The 24,483-nt window shown below is 46.8% G+C and overlaps 1 protein-coding gene across 3 annotated transcripts in view; it reads right to left on the bottom strand.

Annotated features, from left to right (window-relative positions):
• LOC311496396 (collagen alpha-6(VI) chain-like) overlaps positions 1 to 24,483 on the bottom strand; it is a 41,186-nt gene that overhangs the window by 10,823 nt on the left and 5,880 nt on the right. Inside the window, exons 2-14 of one of the 3 annotated variants that reach the window (XM_084556252.1) lie at positions 23,609 to 23,680; positions 12,550 to 12,659; positions 9,031 to 9,618; positions 7,518 to 8,087; positions 6,538 to 7,158; positions 5,856 to 6,416; positions 4,240 to 4,797; positions 2,988 to 3,566; positions 2,197 to 2,775; positions 1,755 to 2,110; positions 938 to 1,016; positions 711 to 856; positions 323 to 415 (exon numbers count right to left, since the gene is read on the bottom strand). In XM_084556252.1, the coding sequence (XP_084412378.1) occupies positions 323 to 415; positions 711 to 856; positions 938 to 1,016; positions 1,755 to 2,110; positions 2,197 to 2,775; positions 2,988 to 3,566; positions 4,240 to 4,797; positions 5,856 to 6,416; positions 6,538 to 7,158; positions 7,518 to 8,087; positions 9,031 to 9,618; positions 12,550 to 12,625 (4,806 nt within the window). In that variant the 5' untranslated portion in view covers positions 12,626 to 12,659; positions 23,609 to 23,680. Of the gene's footprint in view, positions 1 to 322; positions 416 to 710; positions 857 to 937; positions 1,017 to 1,754; positions 2,111 to 2,196; positions 2,776 to 2,987; positions 3,567 to 4,239; positions 4,798 to 5,855; positions 6,417 to 6,537; positions 7,159 to 7,517; positions 8,088 to 9,030; positions 9,619 to 12,549; positions 12,808 to 23,608; positions 23,681 to 24,483 lie in introns of those variants that run through there. The other 2 variants (XM_084556253.1, XM_084556251.1) reach the window with 2 other exon arrangements.

Genomic DNA, 24,483 nt, shown 5'->3' with positions numbered 1-24,483 from the left:
CAAAAAGATTAAATCATGAAAAGAGAAATGTGACACAAACAGCAGCAGCTCCTGATCTGTAAACTCTCGACTCCTGAACATTGAAGTCGACTGAGAATCGTTGGGCTGGCCGAGCCTCAGAGCAGAACAGACCTGTGATCTCAGTCCTTCCTCTCGTCCTGTAACAGTAGACGTTAAACACCGGCGCCTTGGAATGTGTGGAGAATGAAGCCTGTGACCCCCCCCCCGACCAGCCTCCTCACTGCTGCTGACACGTTTCTCCAAACCTTCCTGACTTCACGTTTAAAGTTTTATAGTTTAAAAGCGTGTGAATTGCGGTCACCTTTGACCCTGGGGGGCCCCGGTTCCCACGGACGCCTTCATGTCCCGAACATTTGCACATGACGTTGCAGCACTCCCTGTCCGACACCGTGTCCTGCAGAGACAGAGAGGAGCGTTACCCATCATGACCATCCAGACCTCAGACATTCACTGCAGTCTTTGGTTTTTCTTCTGTTGCCCGAGGCTCTTCTTTAACACGGTGAAGAACTAGCACATAACTTTCTCCAGTCCACTCTTTACCTGAGGCTCTGACACGTCAGGACAGGAAAACCTTAGTGGAACGGATCAGTACATTCACTTGAACATCAGAAACAAATACAGATGTGTAAACATAAACTGACCCCACCCCCCACCTCCCCCGTTCATGGGAACATATTTATCAGATTTACGATCTGTTTGAGGATGGTGCTGCCGACGCTCTGCATGCCGATGCTCAGAGGAAGCTTGTAGCCGAACCCTCGGCCAAACTCGACCATCTGCAGCTGGGCGGCATCTCGGACTCCCTCCAGGGCCACGACGAGCAGAGCGCTCACGCCTGCAGACGGACGCAGATAACGTTTACTTTAAAGTCCTTCGTTAAAAGGTTGAACTGGACCTTCAGATGAGGAGGTGTTACCAGACTGTCGCAGCTGCTCCGACTCGTACTCCAGCTTCATCACGTCTTCGTCGAGTCCGTCTGAGAAGATCACCAGCACCTGAGGAACGAAGAAGGAAAAGATGAGTCTAAACCAACATGTTCGAATAAATCAGGACCAGGAAAAGTCCACTATAGAGAATATTTCCTCCATTTGTATTTGATGTCAGTCAGTCAGTTTCTACGTCACTACTTTCATCCAATTAACTATTCCCTAGAAGTCGTCCTGTCTCTGTTTACCTTCATCGTCTGGGACTTAGCTCCATGACACCATCATTCTTTGGACTATTAACTTCCATGTTCATGTTTTCTAAATAAAAGCTCAGACTTTGGCTCATTTCAAGTTCAGGATTAATTTTCAGGATAAACTTTCAACTGATGCTTCGTACAACGTCCATCTGTCCAGGATTCTTTCGCCACGGTTTGTTTACTCCTGATGCTGGAGACGGACTGGTGGTTTGGCAGCGATGGGACGGTGCAATGAGACCCAGCGCTTCAACAACCACATGAAAACATAGAGCAGTGATTCTGACTTCATTAACTGACTCAGTCACAAACAGAAACCTCTGAAACCTCTTTCCAAGATTAAAGATCTGTCTGACAAACAGCTTCAAGCTGCTTCATTTCTCACCTAAACATAAAATGACATCTGTGAAGACAGTTTATAATAAAGCTCAGTGATGAGACAAACAACGGCTGAAATAAAATCCTAATGACCAACGCGTCCTCTGACTCTTTTCTCCGTCAAGAACGACCACGAAGATCTAAATAACGAACTGGATGTTTGTTGCAGATTCACCTTCACTCCGGCTCTGGACTGTGCCTTGAACTTGTCCCCGAAGGATTTCAGCAGCGCAGAGTTGAAGTAGGTGGGCTGTGCCAAGTTTGAGGTCATGACCTTCCTCACCACGTCCTCGCTGTGGCCCTCAAAGCTGAAGTCGTACAGCGAGCGTCCGTCTTCAGTCACCACTTGGTAGCCTATGTTGGTCCTGATGGGCGCCGGCCCCAAGCAGCACAGTCCTTGCACTGAGGAGACGTAATGTGCGATCTCTGGCAGGAAGGTCTGCAGCTTAGTGTGGCCGCTGACCAGTATCTCACCAGAAGCTCCAGATCTTTGAGAAATGTCAAAACCCATGGCGATGTCAATGCTGCAATCTGCAAAGAGGTTTAGTTTCGGTTTAGTTTTGCAACAGAGTGGGAGACGAACAAACAAAGAGGCAGCATCGGACTTTTCAACTCACCGCTCGGATCTCTGGAAGGTTTGGATTTGCAGATGGTGTTGACCACCTTCTTCTTGATCTGGTCCAAGCTGTTGAAATTCCGCACGGTGAACAGTCTCTCCGGTGTGCCGGTGATCTGCAGCAGCTCCAGATCGTGGACGTCTCCGATACCGATGGCGAACATTTCGATTCCCAGAGCTCTGAGATGGTCGGCGGCATCTTCGACTTCGTCCTGGGATTCGCCGTCCGTGATCAGCACCAGATTCTGGGAGATGCCGGCGGATCGGCGGGAGCCACGTGATGCCTCAAAGTACTCTCTGATTGAGTTCAGGGCTAGACCGATCTTGGTTCCTCCGCCGACCTGCTGCATTTTCAGGATGTGGTCAGAGACCACCTTCTCTGTGTAGAACTGGTTGAGGTAAAACTCGTGTTTGAAATTGTCGCTGAACTGTGCCACTCCAACCCGCACCAAGTCCTCGCTGACTTTGAAGCTGTTGATCAGCTCTGTGGTGAACGTCTTCATGATGGAGTAGTCGTTCTGGGCGATGCTGCCGGACTGATCGATGAGGAAGACCAGGTCGGCCTGCTGCTTTTCACAAACTGCAGAAGAAAGGACGTTTATCCACATTACTGCTAAATAAATGTACTTCATTGTTTGTCTGCAGGCGTGGAAGAATTCATTTGATCATTTCTGGGGGCAGTAATGCAACTGGAAGAAAACTGAGAAACATCTCAAGATGCTTTCAGATTATTTGGTGTAAGTGCAAGAATGTTTATGTATCACCGTACAAAGACACCGTGTCAGCTCTTACCTGGCTTGGTGGAGTTGCAGAGGGTTAGAGTGATGTTCTTGTAGAGCGTTTCCAGGGCGTCGAAATTGTCGACGTAGAAAACTTTGGATGTGTCGTGACCCGCCATGATCTCCAACTGTGTCTTGTTGGCTCCCTCCACTCCGATACTGAAGACGCTGATCCCTGCGTCTCTCAGCTTCAGCGACGGCTCAACCAGATTGTTTCGGTCGGTAGCGTCTCCGTCCGTGATCACCATGAGAATCTGGGGCACCTGCAGCGCTGCCCGGCCGCCGTGTTGGGCATCGAAGAACTGCAAGGAGTACGCCAGAGCCCTGCCGGTGTAGGTGTCTCCATACGGGGACTTCAGCGCCGCTATGGCTCTGGCGACCTCGTTTCTGGAGGAAAACTGATTGAGGGTGAAGACAGACTTGGGATTGGTGGAGTAGAGAATGACTCCGAAGCGAGTCAGGTCTTTGCCGACCGTGGTTTGGTTCACCATCGACTCCATGAACTTCTGCATGCTTCTGAACTTGGGCAGGGTGATGCTCGTGGAGCCGTCGACCAGGAAAATGATGTCTGCCTTTTCAGTCTTCTTACAGTCTGGTTAGAAATAAAATAAAAAAGATGAAAGTGAAACTTTCCCGACAGAGTCAAACGAGAGAATTCTAATCAAATTCTAAACCAACACAAGCTGCTCTTTACTGTCTGTACTATATATGCCAATAATAATAAGTGGTAGTAGTACTAGTAGTAGTACTAGCAGTGGTATAACTATGTTAGCCTGTTGATAGCTCGCTATACTCTTACACAGGGTGACAGTTTCCACTGTCAGTCCAACTAGCAGCTAACGTCTTGTCAGTAGCCCATTAGCCCAGGAGATTGTCTATTTTGTAAATATTAAAAACTATATATTTGTATATTGTACTTGTACCTAGACCCAGAGAAATGCCAGCTTAAACTCTTGGATGTATAAACAGATGTGGAAATAGATCAGATTTAGAAAGCTGGATGTGTATGTTTTTATGGTTTGAGACTTTAGATTATCTTTATACTTATATTGTGTTTTAATACAACATTAGAGAGACTTCTGAAGTCTTTTGGAGCGCAGGATGAGGAGCCATCCACTTCAGTTATATTATTCTGTAAATAAACGAAGATTACTTTGTGAAAGTTTATGTTTTTTGTCGACGGTTCGCCCAGGAAGTGACTGTACATGTTAAGAGAGCAGGAACCGGTGGTTTACAAGTGGTTTTGAGTCCCAGTCTCCTCTCACCTCTCTCTGGATCGCAGAGCTCAAGGGCCACCTGACTCTCCAAGTCCTTCAGGGCATCAAAGTCCCTCTCGGCATACATCCTGTCCGGCGATCCGCTGATCTCCAGCAGCTGGGTGGTGTTGGCGTCCACCACTCCGATGGCGTAGATCATGACTCCCTTGGCCCTCAGAGCTGCAGCAGGGCCTTTGACTTCGTCCTGAGCTTCACCGTCTGTTATCACCACCAGCCTCTGCCTCATGTCGGGACGCCCTCCTTTGGACGGGTCGAAATACTGAGTCACATCCGCAATGGCTTCCCCCGTGTGGGTGCCTCCGCCGATCTGCTGCATGTTGTCGATGGCTGTGGACATTTCCTCTTTGCTGTAGTATCTGTTGAGGGGGAACGCGAGCTGTTGCACGGTGCTGAACTGCATGATGCCAATGTGAATGTCGTTCTGCCCGACGAACGACTTACTGATGACAGATTTCATGAAGGATTTCATTTTGTCATAGTCTTGTGGATAAATGCTCCCAGAGCTGTCAATCAAGAAGATGAGGTCGCCTGGAATGTCTTTGCAGGCTGTGGACAGAGCAACAGACACGTTAGTATTCCTGACCTTAATGTAGTTAATCCAGAAAGTATTAATTATCGATACTGATGGAGCTGTTTTATCTGGTGAGTAAACTGTAGAGAAATACGACTGGATGTACCAATCTAGGGAACATCTACTCCTTTCTGCAACGTCCAACGTTTTGTGGATGTTTATAGTTTGACTCCAACAAGTTGCTCATGAACCTACAGTCATAAAATTGCAGCTCACTATATTATTAGTGACTTATTACAAATCCTCATAATGTGTTTCTTATCATTTACTTTGTGAAGGTTCTCAGTCAACCAGGTCATAGTTTGTTCAATATTCAATTTTCAAGAAACAAAATAGAGACAAACTCATCAGGACTTGTTGTTTGTAGAAGTCATTTCCTCCAAGTGTTCAGCTCTAAATGATGGTGGAGGGTTTAGGTTTTTATCAGGAACATCTGTGGGTGGAGTCCACCCGAATCTGGAAATGACCTGATACTCTTCTGGACCTGGAGGAACCTGCTCTGATCCAGTTTAGCCGATTTTCCCCAATAAATTACTCTACAGATATTCCCAATAAAAATCTAAACATGGATGAAATGTCTTCAAGGTATAAGTCCAGATGATTTTATTTTTTGGGTAAACCTTGACCTAGAGGATTGAGGACCTTCACAGACATTTAGTAAATCATATCTGATGGTAAAAGAGCGCTCTCATAGAAGCAGGTTTGGAGAATTCTAAGCTTGTAAAAAGTCATAATAATTCAGACTTTTGTTTTGGTTCATGAGCAACGCGTTTCATGTGGAATCAGACTGTCGACCTCCACACAGCAGGGGGCGCTGCACAATAGTATTGATGCTCGTAAGCATCATTTACAAAGAGTTTTATCACATCTGTTCCCCAGAATGGTGCATCCAGTGATACTGAAAACTTCTAGAAACTCTACAAGTGCAGCTGTCTTTGTTTCAGATAGTTTTTTTTTTCCTTTTACTAGAATCTATAAAATATGCTTGTAAAATGTCGACATGCATTTCTAACTGCAGTGTAGATCTCCTCACCGTCTGTGGAGCAGATGTCTGTGATGATGTCGTCTTTGATGGGTTTGAGGGCATCAAAGTTATTGACAAAGAAGGTCCTCTTGGGGTCGCCGGAAATCTCTCGCAGCTCTTCCTCATCTGCGCTTTTCACCCCGATGGCGTAGACCGTGACGCCCTGCGCCCTCAGCTGCTCTGCAGGAACCTTGACCTCGTCTGCAGATTTTCCGTCGGTGATGACCACCAGGTACTCCGGGACTTTGTGACCACGAGTGGCCATCGCTCTGTCAAACTGTGGACTCATGAATGCCAGCGCTTTCCCCGTCTCCGTCCCGCCTCCTATTTGTTTAATTGCCTCCACAGCTTTCTCCAAAGACGCTTCATCCGAGTAGGTAGTTAGATCGAACTCTAGATTTGGATCATCTGCGTACTTTGCCACCCCCATGCGGACGTATTGTGGCCCGATACGGAAGGTGTGAAGAAACTCAATAATGAACTTCTTCATGTCGTGGAAGTCGGCGGGGTAAATGCTTCCTGAGTGGTCAATGAGGAAGAAGATGTCTGCTTCATCGGTTTGTACGCAGCCTGGAAGCAGAAGAAAACATATTTAGAGCTCTGACTATGACTCAGCTGCACATTCTCTGCTACAAATACTAATATTTGCTCATGTTCAGATAAAGTCTAGCAAAAGAAAGTAATTTCAGACCTTCTTTGATGCCCGTTCTCCTTGTATTGACTGTGATTGCCTGGCGAATGATGTTGTGGCAAAGAATTTTCTGCAGGCTCTGCTCCAGAGACTTCAGCTTTGCAAAAGTGTCCACGATGAACATGTGCTTTTTGGGGGGATAAGACGCCATCTCTACCAGCTGAGCCTTGTTGGCATCTTTGACTCCCACAGAGTAAACAGTGACGCCGGCGCGACGGAGATCGGCTGCTGGCTTGCTCACGTTGTCCTGGGATTCACCGTCCGTGATCACCACTGCCACCTGCTGGACGCCCTTATCTTTCCTGCTTCCTTTGTCCTTGATGAAAACCTTCTCGCGGACGAACTTCAGGGCCGCTCCGGTGTTGGTGCCACCTCCGTGGTAAGGCAGGATTTTGATGAACTTGAGCAGTTCGTCCTTGTTGCTGAAGGTGTTGAGGTAGACCTGTGCTGTTGGCCGGTCGTTGTACATCACGATGCCCACTCGGACTCGCTTCGGGCTGATCTCCAGGCCGCTCACAATGGAGTGCAGGAATGTGCGCACCAGCTGGAAGTTTGCGACTCCAATGCTTCCGGATTCATCGACGATGAACACGATGTCCGCCACGTTGGCAGCTTTGCAATCTGTAAATGAATCATCGAGTCAGTAAGACTGTTCCACCTAAACTCAACCATTCAGGGTGATACATGGAGCACCAATGTATTTAACAATCTGTTTTGTGACTGCCAGATGTTTCAGGTGGTAGTGCTACCTGTTTGTACTCATCTTGATGGAGAGACCACAGGTTTGTTACTTATGTAATATGAAAATTTTAAAATTGGGACAGTAGCGTGGACATTAAAACAGGACGAATGGCTCCACCAAGTCTCTGACTCCTGACACACGGCCCTAACCATGTTTTTCCACCTCCAGCAGAACTGATGATTGAGCTACAGACTTACAGATAAATTTTATTCATACCATTTATTAAAAGCTCTCTCACCTCCAGTTAGGTCAGTCTGCAGCTCCTCCATTTCAAAGATACTCTTCAGTTTAGGCACCATGTTTATGGAGTTGTCATAGACGTATGGTGCAGTAGCGATAGTACGCATTTCAGTCATCGATGCACCAAAGCTTATTCCGACCACATTTATGCCTTCTGACTTGATCAGCCGTGACTCCTTAAACACAGAATCATCTGAGTCTTTTCCACTGACAACCACCAGGAACTGTCGGTAGCCTTGGTCCGCCCGGCTTCCCGCCTCGCTTGTGAAAAAGTTGGCGCTGGCGTACCTCAACGCGCTGCCCAGGTTGCGTAGCTCGCCGACTTGAATTCGACGCTGGCGGAAACGCTTCAAGGCGTTGGAGATTTCTACTTTGGTTTGGTAAGCGTTGAGAAGAAACTCAACTTTGGTGTCTGGGCCGTACTGGGCCAGACCGAGACGGTAGGCCGAAGCTCCGATGTTGAGTTGATTGGTCAGTCGGGTAAGGATGGTCCTGACCTGCTGGAAATCTGTTTGGCTCATGCCGCTGTCCACCAGGAAGAAAATGTCTGCAAACCTTTCTGCCAAAGCTGAAAGAAAATAAATTTTACAGTTCTGCTGTTATGGTTGAAGCAACAAGAGAAAGGACTTCTGCAGTTATGGGTTAGGGTTTTTCTACAGGCTCTAAAAGTTCAAACTGTCAGACTGTAATCCTTATTTGGATACGTTCAATGCCTTTGTGATTTAAAATCTGGAAATCTGACATTCCAACTGTAAACTTGCGCAACAGCCAGTTCATTTCTCTTTGTCCTGTTTTTCCAAACAACTTCTGTTAGAGTTGCATATTTTGGCCAACAGCTGTTCCATTAATCACTGCACTACTCTCTGCACACCTGATGCTCTAGGAGGCATCTTTAAATACTGCACATGGTCAGTTCTGTCACCTTCACATGTCTCTGAGGAGGAAGGACAAAACGTTTCTTACTAAAAATCTGTTTTACAAACTGGGAATGTGAACTTCTTTGTTAGACATTTGGACATGTCAGGTTATTATTTCAGAGCTGGAATAAGAAGTCCATCTGCATGTCAGTAAAACAAACAATCAAAAAACTGTTCCTGGTATTTTATGAAACCTAAAGCTGGGCTTTTGTCTGTGTATTCAGATGTTTACCTCCCCAGGAATCTAACTCCACATCTCAACAACCTCAACAACCTACTTCCTCTTCCATATCTCTAAGAACATTTTTCCTCTTTCGGCATCCTACAAACCATCTACTCAGATGTCTTCCATCTTTTCTGTTGGTCAGCATCTTTTAGCTCCAACATGAAGAAACATAACTCTTAGTGGTGTAATTACAGAACATCCTTCCCACCTTGAGGACTCATCTGCATCGCTGCCAAAATGTAGGAACCTGACTAAGTTAGGTTGCTCTTACAGAAGAAATGCTTGGGTAGGTGTTTCAGTTTGGTTCTGATATTATATTCCAAGATAAATAACTCTGAAAGGAGGCTTCCTGCAGAGCCTCGTCTTACCTTGCCTCTGATCCTCCATGGAGATGCATACAGTCTGCAGCAGACCATCGGTCAGCCTGTGCAGAGCGTCGTAGCTGTCGATCGTGAACAGGAAGCGCTGAGGCGGCCGGTTAGCGATGGATTCCAGCTCCCTGAGGTTGGCCTGCCCCACCCCGATACCGAACACCATGACTCCCATCTGCCTCAGACTCTGGGCGGGGTCAGTCACGTCGTCCGTGGAGTCCCCGTCTGTGATGACCACAGCGATCTGAGGCACCCGCTGGTTGATTCTGCTCCCAGCCTCCTCTGTGAAGTACTGTGACTTCAGGAAGCTGATGGCTTTGCCGGTTTCTGTGCCTCCCGTTCGGTAGGGTAAATTATCCACTTCTGTCAGCAGGGATTGTTTGTCCATGTGGTCCTTCAGCAGGAACTCCTGGTACGTTTGGTCGCTGTACTGAGCCAAACCGACTCGGACCTTGTCAGGGGCGATGTCGAGGCCAGAGACGACGCTTCGCAGAAACAACCTAACTTGCTGAAAGTTAGCGATGCCTATGCTAGAGGAGCCGTCCACCAGGAAGACGATGTCGGCCACGGTGGCTTTGGCACATTCTGGAAAGGAAGGAGAAGAAAGTCAGAAGCTGAAGATATTTAGTGGTTGTGTCCAAGAAGAAACCATGTGAACCATGTCTATGAGGTAAATTAATAAATAAATAAAACACAAATGGGTAGCTTCACTTGATAAGTTTGATCCCCTGCATAGAAGCCACTGTTTAAACATTTAATTTTATCATTTTGCTGTCTTGGTCAAACTGATTTTTTCTGCTGCTAAGACGACATTGTCAGGAAATCAATTTCATATCCATATTTTAGCCGTAATGATTCCTTCTACGGCTCCTTAGATGTGTGTAGTAATGGAATCATCTCACCTAGAGAAACTCTGAGCGCTATGACTCATTACCTTGAGACAGCTGCAGGAGTTGTCGTTTGGCTTCCTCGACAGTTGTGCACAACGTCTGGACGATGTTCAGAGAGATTCCCTGCAGAGCTGCAAAGTCTGACACACTGTACACATACTGACTGTGTGGCTCATTCGCAATCTCTTTCAGCTGATCTTCGTCCGCCTCTTTGATGCCGATTGCGTACAAAACAATTCCTTTATTCTTCAGCTTGCCTGCATTTAAATGCACGGTGTCTTGCGATTTGCCGTCAGTGATGACCACAGCAATCTGTGGCACGCCCTGGCTCGCCCGGCTCCCAGCGGCCGCCACAAAGTGCTCGTTCAGCATGAACTCCAGGCCTGCACCTGTGTGGGTGCCGCCTCCCATGTAAGGCAAGTTGCTGATGTACTTGAGGATGTCAGCCTTGTTCTGATAGGTGTTCAGCCGGAACTCGGTGCGTGGAGCGGAGGCGTACTGGACCAGGCCGATGCGTACGTGGTTAGGGCCGACGTCGAAGCTGTTGACCAGCGTGTACAGAAACTGACGAATCTGCTCGAAGTTCTCGGTGCCGATGCTCCATGAACCGTCGACCATGAAGACGATGTCGGCTACAGCCTCTTGGGTGCAGACTGAGAGGGAAGGTTTCCAAATCAAGAGAGGTGAGGAGGGGCACTATGAGGAAATCTCAGTCTAGTCGAACAGATCTTGGTTTTTAGAAAGCGTGCCAGCCACAGCGTCTGTGAAGCCTGATTCACAGAGAAGTGCTGCGTTGCTTGTGTTTTGTGCAAGCCAGAGGAGGAAATGAGCAGCTGGTGGTGAGGCTGTGAACAGTTGGTGAAGAGGAGCAGGAATCTACGCTGATAGCACCTACCTTCAGGAAGTGTTGATGGAACAAGGAGGAGGAGGTCGGCTGATTCAGCTCCACCTCCTCTACAAACTCAACAACACTTCATCTTCTGCAGACCCTCCAGTCATACACATGGCTGCACAGACGTTTCCACCTTGATAGTTATATATATGAAATTATTATGAGTTGGTATCGAGCCTCCTCAACTTAGATTACTTTAATATTTGCTCCGTTCTCTAATTTAGTCACATTATTGTTTAACTGGATGGAATGTGAGTTTGTACAATTATCCAATCTGGGTCACCACCGAAATCCATCCATCATCCAGAGTAGCTTCAGAGGATTAGATCCTCAGTGGAGAATCTCTTTTTACTGAATCTGGGCTCAGACTACAAGGGAAACCAGGAAATGAAGAAATCACTTCCTGGGTGATTGGATCAAAAGTGGCCAGTTTACAGTACAGGTTTGAACCCAGGACTCTATTACACTGATCTGGTGTCAGTCCACATGTGGAGTTGGTCTGGGACACATGTGACCTCCTTCATTTGGTAGTGTGAACACACAATGAGTCCTGGGTCACATTAAAGACCACCTACTCAACAGCTATGCTATGTTTTGCAGCAATGTGGAGTTCAGTTATGCATTTCCTTCATCATCGGATGTTTGTTCCTCATCAGAGACCTGGTTCCTCTGAGGATGAAGCTTCCAGGGTTCAGGTCTAATCTGAGTCTTTGTCTCTAGAATAAATCAGATCTTAGCATGTGAGAGTCTTTCCATCTTGTTCCAACATCTGGATCATGTCTCCAAGTCAACCAGCAGCTGTTGATGGTTCTGATCCAGCGGTAGGTAGCGATCCATTAGAGACAGCAGCTGCTACAATATTCTACTGACCACATGATGGCGCTGCTGATTTACAGACACACAAACTGAGATCAGATCTCAAGTGCTGGCTGGGGACGCATGTGGAGACACATTTAGATTAAGACCAGGTGGAGACACAGGGACTTAGAGATGGACAGGTGAGACCAGGTGTTGATGTGAGGACTGATTGGGGCTTTTGATCTTGTGCACACGTTACATCATTGTTTTTGGAGCATTGAATCAACACCTGATGAGATCTCACTGGCTGTAAATCAACTGAGCCACACTCGAGTCCTCCAGGGGGCGCTAATACACCTGTAGGCTGGTTTGCCACCTGCCAATCAAACTGAAAGAACGAAGCAGAAGGCTAAACTAGAGTGGATGAGAAGAGGTTTGGGCATCTGTGGTGAGAGTCTGTCTGTAGTAGCATCTTTGCTAAAGTTATCCTAGAGGCTAAAGACTGACGTAATAATGCAGATTTTAAACATATCTGATACTAATCAGGACTCGAGGAGGCTGCTAACAGTTCAGGAGGTTTAAGACTGGATCTGTACACCTCTCACATTACAGGATAATCTGGACCGAACTTAATTTCATAGAATCATGAGAAACTATCAAGGTGAATGTATTGTGCAACCAGGCGGCGCTGATTGCTGTGCTTTGTGCTCTGGTGATCAAACTAATGAAAGTACCCGTGTGCCCAGCAGCAAACATTCCTGTGCAGGGTTAGTATCGGTGCTCCTGGTGTTTATGGTGAAAATTAAAACTCGCCACATCCGCTCTGTGTGTAGCTACATGCACCATGAGTGAACTGGATCCACAGATGTCTGATCCGTTAAGTGTTTGTGTGCTGGTATGCAGGAAGTCCAGCCAGAGCGCCATAATCACACCCACCTGTCGTCTGAGCGGCGTTGCCATAGAAACACGTTGCCGCCATGAGGCAGAGCAGAAGACGCCGCCTCCCGTCCATGATGGATCGGCTCTCGGGTTTCCTCTCTTTCTTCCTGCAACACAGAGGAACAATCTGTTGAGCATCTGGAGCGCCGTCACGGCAACCGGAGACGAGCATGGCTCCACATCAGAACAAAAAACGTTCAACAACAAATAAGTTGACAGGAGGAAAGTGTTCCAGCAAATCAACCAGATGCACTTTATGATGCAGGAAATGTTCAGCTTTATGAGGAGATTTGTTTCTATAACATCAACCATAACATTATGACCACTGTCAATGAGACAAGAAGTCCAACATTTCATCCTCAGAGCTGATGAAAAATGTTCAAGGATTTGATTTTCAACAGTGGTCCAAGATAAGAGGAGAACCAGAAGTAGGAAGAGAAGGAGGAGGAAGAGGAGGTCCAATGAAGATGAAGAACCAGGGTCAGGGTCCTGGACCAAGGATCATTGGTTCTGACCCGTGTGATTCTGGTTCTGATAGAAAGGAGTCAGAACACTCAGGGTCTCCATGCTGACCTCTGACCTCTGATGGAAGATCAGAACTGGACCACAGAGACCTGGAGGAAGGAGGTTCTGGTCTGATAGAGGAGTCCAGGACCAGGTGGTCTTTATGTTATGGCTGATTAAGGTTCATCCTTGTCTCCTCTAGGAACGTCTCCATTCATAAATCTCATTCTTTGGCTCCATAAACCAAAGTTTGATGAAATGTCCTGACCCCCCCAGCCTCAATCTGGACCGTCCCAGCGATTTCAAAAGTCACATTTCAGATCTGAGTGTTGGTGTAATTAGAGCGCCCCCCCCCCCCCCCCCCCCAGCAGCAGAGACAGTAAATCTCTCTCTTGTTTTCAGCTTCTTTCTGTTGGAGACAGGGACAGGGTCAGGGTCAGGGTCAGGGACAGGGACAGGGTCAGGGACAGGGACAGGGACAGGGTCAGGGACAGGGACAGGGACAGGGACAGGGTCAGGGACAGGGACAGGTACAGGGACAGGGACAGGGACAGGGACAAGGAACAGGGACAGGGTCAGGGACAGGGACAGGGACAGGGACAGGGTCAGGGACAGGGACAGGGACAGGGACAGGGTCAGGGACAGGGACAGGGACAGGGACAGGGACAGGGTCAGGGTCAGGGACAGGGACAGGGACAGGGTCAGGGACAGGGACAAGGAACAGGGACAGGGTCAGGGACAGGGACAGGGACAGGGACAAGGAACAGGGACAGGGACAGGGACAGGGACAGGGTCAGGGACAGGAACAGGGACAGGGTCAGGGTCAGGGACAGGGACAGGGTCAGGGACAGGGACAGGGACAGGGTCAGGGACAGGGACAGGGACAGGGACAGGGACAGGTACAGGGACAGGGACAGGGACAGGGACAAGGAACAGGGACAGGGTCAGGGACAGGGACAGGGACAGGGACAAGGAACAGGGACAGGGTCAGGGTCAGGGACAGGGACAGGGTCAGGGACAGGGACAGGGACAGGGACAGGGTCAGGGACAGGGACAGGTACAGGGACAGGGACAGGGTCAGGGACAGGGACAGGTACAGGGACAGGGACAGGGACAGGGACAAGGAACAGGGACAGGGTCAGGGACAGGGACAGGGACAGGGACAAGGAACAGGGACAGGGTCAGGGTCAGGGACAGGGACAGGGTCAGGGACAGGGACAGGGACAGGGACAGGGTCAGGGACAGGGACAAGGAACAGGGACAGGGTCAGGGACAGGGACAGGGACAGGGACAAGGAACAGGGACAGGGACAGGGACAGGGTCAGGGACAGGAACAGGGACAGGGTCAGGGTCAGGGACAGGGACAGGGTCAGGGACAGGGACAGGGACAGGGACAAGTCCTAAACCAGTCATATCATTGGCTGATATATTAAACATTGTTGTTTTTCAATAATGCGGAGCAGCTTCTGACTCGTTAACATGCAGCCATTAAATAAATGAAGAACAGAGAGCGTCCTCTCACGCATCTTTCTCCTGAAGATGAAGCAAACCAACCACAGGCCCAGACCTCAGAACTCCTTCATCGTGCAGATTTTGGCTGTTTTTCCCAGAGATCCCTGCAGATCCAACAGCTGAACAAATTCAAACTATTTCTGCCAGAAGCCAAAAGACGAGTCGTCTCTGCTCCATCTGGCACCGCTTACTGGTCTAACGGTGCCATTTCCTGCCATCTCTGCGCTGCAGACACTGTCTGGCCACATCACAGGACCACGACCAGACCTGACTGTTAAAACGCCATGTGATGATGATGATGATGAAGATGATGATGCAGAACAGAGATGCAGATGGAGATGAGCGCCCTGCTGTTTGTTCACATCCCGACCTCCTGCTCAGATAATACGAGCATCAAGGACAGACGGTTTTAAATATCTGGGGCGGGGCAGACCCCCCCCCCGCCACAGAACTCTGATCTGGAGTCTCTCTGCTGGGAACTGATTCTGCTCCAGCAAAGATCTGATAGATAGATAGATAGATAGATAGATACTTTATTGATCCCGAAGGAAATTCAAGCATCCAGTAGCAGTAACATACATTGAACATACTTATAAACTATATTAAAAATATAAAGTGACCGTAGAGGTAGAAGTGTTTTTTTTTTTTTTTACAAACATGAGAAAAAACTACAAATGGGGAGGACTGTGTGCAATTAAATTAGTCTGTAAACAGATGAATGAAATGAATAAATGAATGAAAGTCACAGCTGGGCCAATCAGATCATGTGGGGGCGGGGCTTAATGTGGCGATGGACGGGAGAGTAACAGTAGTCATAGACGTCATCTGATTAGTTTACAATGAAAGGTTTTGATTCAGCATCTGTTGTAAAAGACAATGACAAGAAATAACTTTGCAAAGTACCAATAAAGATTATTATAATTATTATTATTATTATTATTGTCACTGTTATGCACCTGAGTTTGTGAAACCACAGACCTGGCTGTGATTGTTTCAGAGATCAAGTCCAGTTTGTTTTAACTGAAGTATTTTATCTTTTAAAGATGTGACTGGCTCGTCTCCGCGTTGACTACTGTAACGCCCTCCATGCTGCTGTTGGCCAGCTCAGTGGCTGCAGCTCGTCTTTTAACGGGAACAAGAATATTTGATGTCCTGCAGCCACATGTCTCCTCAGGGTCACTAGGGGAGCTGGAGCTTTCTCAGCTGGAACAGTTTATCTCTCTGTATTAGGACGTCCCAGACACTGCCTGCTTTCAGATCCCTTCTTAAAACTCTCTTTAATTCTTTGGCGTTTTCTTCACTTCGAGAGCTGCCTTTTATTTGATTTTAATCCCGTTTCTCTAATTTAACCATTTTCTTTCCTCTCTTCTTGGTTGGTGTCTTTGTGTTGACTGTGTGTTTCTATATTTTACATGCTGTGGCTCCTCTGTTCCCCACTGTTGTCAACATATGTTGTTTTTAAATGAGCTTTAGAAATAAATTCAGAATTAGTTTATTAACCTGGACACCATGGAGTCTATCACTGTGCACATTATAGAATCAATAAAAATAACAACGTCATGATAGGCTCAGGTCACAGACAGGTGACTGGTCTGGACCAGAGGAGGACGTACAGCAACGTTACGCTGTTGAAGCCCAAAACCTTTTGAGGTGGAGGTCGGGGTGGATGGATGGGTTGACGGAGATTAGCGTAGCTTTCTGAGTTTGTGGTTTCACAAACTCAGGTTCATAACAGTAATAATAATAATAAACTCAGGGAGTCAGCCAAACCACAAAATATTTAGAGGAGTAAACTTGTTCTGGAGTCTCTCTTCTGCTCCAGCAGAGATATGTCAGAGCAGAATCCACTCCAGGCTATGAGTCATTAAATTCAGTCTGCGTGAAATCCAACATTTCTCTGACATCTGCTGCCTCCTTCCTTCATCCATAAGTGTTTTTTTTTTTGCTCATAAAATATCTCTGTTGGGAATATATCCTCCAGTTCCTCTCTCCTTCCTCCTTCTCCTTCTCCTCCTCCTCCTCTCAGGCTGCATTTCCTCTGCATTTCTGCATTAATCTGCATCACCAATAATGCACCAGTGGATTGTTCTCCGGCTTTAAAGGAACCAGCTGGTGTCAAACAAACACTAAAGAATTCAAAGAAGCCGTGATTCTTTCCCAGCCTCTCTCCTCTGGCTCGCAGTGAAACTGACGATAAGCAGCTCTCTGCTTGATGTGTACGCCTTCTTTTATGTGAGAGCGTTAAGCCGGAGCGTGCCTCCATCTCTGAATGTATATGTACCAACACACAAACATACTCGGTGCCTGTGTTTAATCACCTGCCAACTGGCGGGGGCCCTGCAGAGTAGGGGGCCTCGGTCTAATGTGAAGCATGTGAAGGTAATCAGGGCAGAGCGCTCCAGTGACAGGCTGATTGAGGCGAGGGTCTTTGCATCGTTTACCCATCCAGCTCTATTTACAGGGGCCTCCACGCTGCTCCGTGGCTCTATTTATTTGGCCAGAGTCACAAGCATAGATGGAGATCTGGATGTGGGAGAATGAGGGGCCTCATTGTTTGGAAGCATGAGCAGAGAGTGTTGGAGAATCTGAAGGATTTCCTCTCGCTGATGCCGGCGATCGTTCTCTGGAGGTCGGCTGGAGGCCAACGCTGGCGATCAGAGGAGCTCTGCTGTTCAGGAACGACTCGAGCTGGATTCATGCTCCCACCAAGCTGCAGCTGCTCAGAGAAACGTCTCTGACAGTAAAATAAGATGCAACAGCGTCCGACTGTTTCTGGTTCTGTTTGAAAACCAACAGACGATCAAGTCGGTAGAAAGGAGCCGGGCATCATGCACCCAATCAGAACATGGTGATCGTTTTTAAAATGCAGCATCAGGCAAAGTAACCACGTCTCCAATGTAGTTCTGAGCCTCGTCTGTCCATGAAGATCAAGAAATAAAGAAGAATTTAACATGTGAGAGACTTTACAGCTTGTTCCTAAATCTGGATCATCTCCCCAAGAGAACTAACTTCTATGGTTGTTGTTAAACCTGTCCTCTCCTTATTTGACAATATTAGCATCATGGTGCTAATATTAGCGTCACTATGTCAAAGTGACAAAGTTACTTCATGTTCTGACACATATGACCGTTGGCTAGGACTAGGAGAGAGTAGAGGGGGTTGACACTGATCACACTGGAAGCCGAGAGTCTTTCCATCTTGTTCCAACATCTGGATCATGTCTCCAAGTCAACAAGCAGCTGTTGATGGTTCTGATCCAGCGGTAGGTAGAGATCCATTAGAGACAGCAGCTGTGACCACATGATGGCGCTGGTTGGATCAGGTCGATTGTGTTAAGGTCTGAGTTGAAGGTCTCAGACGGCATCTTTATGGGGATCTCCTGAACAGCTGGAGCTGGTTTGACTGATCTGGGTTCTTGGCTGGGTTCCCTGTTTCACTAAACAACCTTTAAACAAGTTCCTTAGAAGATCACAACGAGGGTGCCTTTAAAAATTAACAAACCTGCTTTAATGAGAAAAACAACAAACCGAGCTCACAGCTGCTCTTAGTGTTTGTCGGCGGTGGTTTTTCTTCACAGACCCACCAAGAGGCAAACCCCCCTCCAACCCCTCGCCCCAAGGCTCACCGTCACCCCAATTAGGACCGACCCTGGACGAGGTAGAGATTAGCCCGACCTCCACGCTCACATCTTGACAGCACATGTTAGAGCTGGAAGAGTTACGCCATGGTTCCCCCTCTCTCTGATAATCAGACACATGTGCTGATTGCTGATTGCACTTATGTTGAAATGTTTGTGGGATATCGCTGCGTGTTTCTCCACCCAAGAAATCTGACAGATCAGCCTGTCAGTGACTGGATGAACATCTACCGGGAGGTTTTCTCTGAGGTATCTCACCTGAGAGGTCAAAACTCTTCAGGAGCATCACAAAAACAAAACTCTGTACCCGGGACTTTTATTCTAATCTAAACACTACAACAGTTCATCAAAATGAAGACGTCTTCTCTCTGAGCAAAGATCTGGTCTACATCCAACACTGGTGGAGGACTAAATGAAATCAACATGTTTATGATTGATGGGCTTTTCACAAATATGGAGTCTACATGCACGTCTAAACTGTCTCAAAGGCCTCGTTCAGACGTCACAGTCACATCCGTACTGATCTGGTCTCTAGAGTCCAGGTTAGACAGGTCTAGGTGTGAACACTGATCTGGTCTCTAGAGTCCAGGTTAAACAGGTCCAGGTGTGAACACTGATCTGGTCTCTAGAGTCCAGGTTACACAGGTCCAGGTGTGAACACTGATCTGGTCTCTAGTGTCCAGGTTAAACAGGTCCGGTGTGAACACTGATCTGGTCTCTAGTGTCCAGGTTAGACAGGTCCAGGTGTGAACACTGATCTGCTCTCTAGAGTCCAGGTTAAACAGGTCCGGTGTGAACACTGATCTGGTCTCTAGTGTCCAGGTTAGACAGGTCCAGGTGTGAACACTGATCTGATCTCTAGAGTCCAGGTTAAACAGGTCCAGGTGTGAACACTGATCTGGTCTCTAGAGTCCAGGTTAAACAGGTCCAGGTGTGAACACTGATCTGGTCTCTAGTGTCCAGGTTAAACAGGTCCAGGTGTGAACACTGATCTGGTCTCTAGTGTCCAGGTTGAACAGGTCCAGGTGTGAACACTGATCTGGTCTCTAGAGTCCAGGTTACACAGGTCCAGGTGTGAACACTGATCTGGTCTCTAGAGTCCAGGTTGAACAGGTCCAGGTGTGAACACTGATCTGGTCTCTAGAGTCCAGGTTACACAGGTCCAGGTGTGAACACTGATCTGGTCTCTAGTGTCCAGGTTAAACAGGTCCAGGTGTGAACACTGATCTGGTCTCTAGAGTCCAGGTTAAACAGGTCCAGGTGTGAACACTGATCAGGTCTCTAGAGTCCAGATTAGACAGGTCCAGGTGTGAACACTGATCTGGTCTCTAGTGATGTCTGTTCATTAGTAATGAGAGCCTTTTAAAAGATTCTGGCCTTGGAGCTGTTCAGGGTCAGAGACTATTAACGTGTCTCTTAGGTTATGTTGAATTCTTACTTCTGTGTTGCTAGAATATCTTACTACACCCTGCGGGGGTTTTCTGAAATGCCCTGTTACAAGAGATCAGATTATTCATTGCTGTATTGTTAGTAGTGAGTATTTAGTTTATTTGTTCATTTGCATTTCAGTAGTAGTTCACCGTTAATTTGTTGTAAAAGTTAAACGCCTGGTTCAGACTTTCAGACTAGAGCCTGTAACTGGATTTGATTTGTCTGAAACCTTTAATAATGCCAGGGGCGTTGTAGAAAGCAGGACCTATAAAACGTAGCGTAGCTGTCAGATTCTATTAGTGCTGCAGTAAATAAACACATCTGAGTCTGTTCTGTGAGTTCTGACAATAAACTACGGCTCTGGACAAAGTTCATGGTTAAAAAGTGATTTTTGGACGTTTCCACATACTCTTGACCAAAGCCTTTTGGGGGAGACATTTAGGGAGGTGGGTGGGCCAAGTTATAGAGGGTGATCTCTACTCAGTCACTGGTGAACACATGAATGACAACTTTCAAACAACGTGGAGGTCGCTCTCTGCTAAACGCTAACACGTGTCCGCCCACAGCCTCAGCCTCAGCCTCAGCATCCCTGTCAAACACCAGGGACCTTCGGGACCACCCCCGCCCCCCGGACACGGCGCTGGTGCTTTCCTGTTTCCAAACAGCAGTGTGTGGATGTTGTTCCTTCCCCAGTGATTTACTGATTGCAGTGTTTAAAAGAGAAATGTCTGAGTGCTGACTAATCTAAACGCTTCGACGTATAGAGCTGAGTGTTTGGAGGAACGTTGAGTGAAAACAGAAACCAGAGAAGGATCTACAAACACAGCCAGAGACAGAACGTTTCGGCTCCATGCTTCAAGCTAACATCTAGAAGAAGAAGAAGAAGAAGAAGAAGAAGAAGAAGATACTATTCGAAACAAGTCGTTAAAATGAATGTGTGCAGACGTTTCATTGGTTTCATTTTTAACATGTAGCTGAATAGCTAACTGGTGGCTAGATGCTAACGACGACATTCTTTACACTCAGTTGAGAATATTTACTGATAAGTGGTTTGTGAAGGTTCTCAGTCATATATCCACCAGGAATCAGGTTTGATTCTGTCTTTAGTCTGAACATCTGTCCACAGAATGTTTTAACCAACATTCAAACCTCATGACTAGAGTCTCCAGAGTCCATAAGAGAACACCTCAAAACAGATTCCTCCAATCACAGGTGAGTAATACGTCTTTTTTATGCTCTAGCTGGTTTGAACATCCATCCATGTGCAGCGTGACTCAGCTCATCTGCGCCGTGATGCTACTCAGAGTCTGATCAGCTGAGCAGAGCTGCACAGTGAAGCCAGGCTGAGCAGACACAACATCAGACTAACTGTGGGGACTACATGGATTACATTACATCTCAGTCTGTGTTTAATCTGATGAGACAAGCAGCTGAAGCACCAGAGCCAGAGCACATGAAACCATCCAGCATCCAGTCTGAAGTGTTTGAAGGTGTTTTAAAGCAGCAAACTACCAAGAACCAAGGTTATTATCGTTAACGAAAACGAACGAAATAACCAAAACTAAAATTGAAAAAACAAAAAGGATAACTAACTGAAACTGTATTGCGTGTTTAGAAAACAAACTAAAACGAACTGAACTTATAGATATAATTCCCTTCGTTTTCGTGTCTGTCAATTTAATTATAAGCCTCAACTGGTTGGATTCATATGAACAATTTATTCTGCTCTGGCAGTTTTACGACAGCTGGCAGCACCTTACAGCACCTCACGGTCCGTGACGTCGCCTGGCAGCACCATGGCGGTTGCAGCAAAAGCTGAGAGAAAGCAGCAAAGTCCTGTATGTGACTTTTTTGAATATGACGAGAAAGATAAAAGCAAGTGTCTAGTAGTGGAAACAGACTGTGACAAAATATGTGGCTTGATTCTCAAGGGGAGAAACTCCACGAATCTCAAAGTCCGTTTAAGAAGCTCGCACAAGGCGGCTAATGTCGAGTACCAAAACAAGCTAGCCTCTGTGAGTCCGCTGCCGCAGAAAGAAAAGGATTAAAGGAATAGTTCAACCAAAAAATAAAAAGTCAGTCATTATTATCTACGTATCTTTTGTTGAATTTTATTATACAATACTCACTCTGACCTTTTTGAATTCTGCACCTGACAAATAACCCAAAGTATGAAAAAACTAAAACTAATACTAAAACTAATAAAAACTAGCTAACCCACACTAAATACTAATTAAAACTAACTGAATTGGAGTAAAAACAAAATAAAACTAAACTAAAATGAAAAATCCAAAACTATTATAACCTTGCCGAGAACAACACTGATCTTCCTCCTCTAATCTGAGCCAATCAGTGAAGAGCGTCTCCTGGTTAGCCTTCATCCTCTAACTCCGTCAGGTCTCTGCAGCCACAAACATGACAGCATGATTCACGTTGACCTCTGAGATGATTTAAAGACGTTTGTTCTTCAGTGTTGGATGTGATATTAAAGCTCCACCCTCTTTTTTGTTGGCTGACGTGAACGTCTCATCTACGCCGTACACCGTCGGTACGGTGGAGGTATGAAGTCGGTACGTGAGCCTCTCAGTTCCACTCTCCACTGAAATAAGAATGTTTTTGTTGCTAAAGTACAGGACAAAGGCAACACAACAGGTTTGAAGGATTTCACCAATGTTGCTGCCAACAACGTAGGCTCAGCGTAGACCAGTTGTGGGAGTTTAAACCAAGTGTAAGAGGCTCAAAGTGTTCCAAGGAAAGTGTCCCTACACCATTAGGTGGGTGTATTAGAGATGGACAGGAGGTGGAGTACAGGACACTGATCAGAGACTTTGTGGAGTGGTCTCAGGCAAACCAGCTACTCCTGAATGTGGACAAGACCAAGGAGCTGGTCATTGACTTCAGTAAGAAGACACCAGCAGAGCCCATCACCATCCAGGGCCTGGAGGTGGAAGTAGTGGACCACTATAAGTACCTGGAAGTCCACATGAAAAACAGATTGGACTGGAGGGACAACAGTGATGCTGTGGACAAGAAGGGCCTGAGTAGACTCTAGTTCCTGAGCAACCTTAGGTCTTTTAATGTATGTAACAAGTTGCAGGAGACTTTCTACCAGTCTGTACTTTGTTGTGGTTTGTTGGGGGAGCAGCACCAGCAGAAAGGACATCAGTACACCGATCCCAAAGGCTGGACATTGGTTGGAGACGTTTGTCTCAGTGAGGGACAGAAGGACACTGGACAAACTGCTTTAACAGTCATGTGACCTTCAGGTGGACTCCACCCTCAGATGTTCCAGATAGAAACCTGGACTCCCCTCCAGTGTCTCTGTTCATCTTCACTGCTCTCTCAGGCTCCAACACTTTGTATAATCAGACCCATCGTTGTTTAACTTCCTGCAGAACAATGTGAACGCTGAACAAGCTGCTCCTGACTGCGTGTTATCTTGCATGTTGTTTCTGTGGAGCCTTACTCTTGGTTTTGTTCCGTGGCAATGAAGAATGCCAACAATCACGGCAAACATCACGGAGGGAAATACACGATTAATGTTGGATTTTCCCTCAAAGACACAACAGGTTCAGAGTCTGAAGTCAGGCTGATGAGAATCTGCAGGAAACGCCTCATTATGGAGTCCCTCAGCAGAAAGAAGCACTCTGGAGAATGTTGAGGCTAATTATGTAATTATCTGTGGTCATAGCTGGAGCCAAACACATCCAAAGAATAACAAACCCACAGTGTCCATATCCAGTCAGTGGTTGATCCATCACTTCACTGATTTACCTCCAACATCTAAATAATCCCAATAACATCACAACGGTGACCGCGGCGACCACGGCGACCACTGCGACCACGGCGACCGCGGCGACCGCTGTGACCGCGGCTGAAGTCTGACAGAAACATCCAAGTGACAAGCTCAATAAACAGGGCGGCTTTTATGACCCGTGTTGTTTAATGCATGTTTCAGTGGGATAGTGTTACCTGGCACAGGTTCAGGGTTTGGCTCAAGGGCACGTCAGCAGGATGACGGGAGGCCAAGAGACTCTGAGGAACCTGGAGGACAGAACAAATAAAGACACGGGCTGAGGAAGGAAAAGATCCAGATGCAGAGCAACTAAAACCAGCAGCGCTGAGCCGAGAGTAAACATCACAGAGCTGCGGCTAGGGGCCCGACAGAGGGGCCCCCCGACAGAGGGGCCCCCCCAACAGAGGGGGTCTAGTGTATAACTAGGAAGTCAGGCTTTTAACACCACTCTCTGTGTATATTATATGACTCAGACTAGACTCTGTGAATCTCTTTGATGCAATATGATAAATATTTTTTGTACATAACATATTTGTCTGCCATATTCTATTCTATTGTTTTTTTTTGTATCTTCTGCATCTTGCTGTTGTTTCCTGCCGCTGTAACACACTAATTTCCCCACGGGGATGAATAAAGTCTTATCTTATCTTATAGTATTTATTATTCTTAGTGTCATATATTATAAGTCAGTGGGTACAGCAGTCTAACACAGTGTTCAGTGAGTTCACTTGGTCCTCCTCTCTGAGACCTATCAGCGCTGATCCATCAGTAAAAGCTCTCAAAGTAAACAACCAAAGTGACTTCCTGTTTGGAAACTAAACAGGAAAATATAAATCAGATATCAGCGACGGAGAGTCCCAATCATCCGTCTGTTTGTGAGTAAGCTCCACTGTTTACATCAGGACACTTAACAGACTCCACATCTGGACTGAACAGTTTACATGAGGACCATCGTTACACCTGCTCAGACCACCTGCACTGCTTTCACTCTGTGGCTTTGTTTGGATCAGTTGCTCTGCTAACAGAACAAGAAATTAAATCAGTGCACTTT

Source organism: Chelon labrosus (genome assembly GCF_963514085.1).
Source record: "Chelon labrosus genome assembly, chromosome: 12".
Classification (NCBI taxonomy): Eukaryota; Metazoa; Chordata; class Actinopteri; order Mugiliformes; family Mugilidae; genus Chelon; species Chelon labrosus.
The sequence above is the reverse complement of the archived record's forward strand: the minus strand, read 5'-3'. Positions and strand labels throughout refer to the sequence as shown.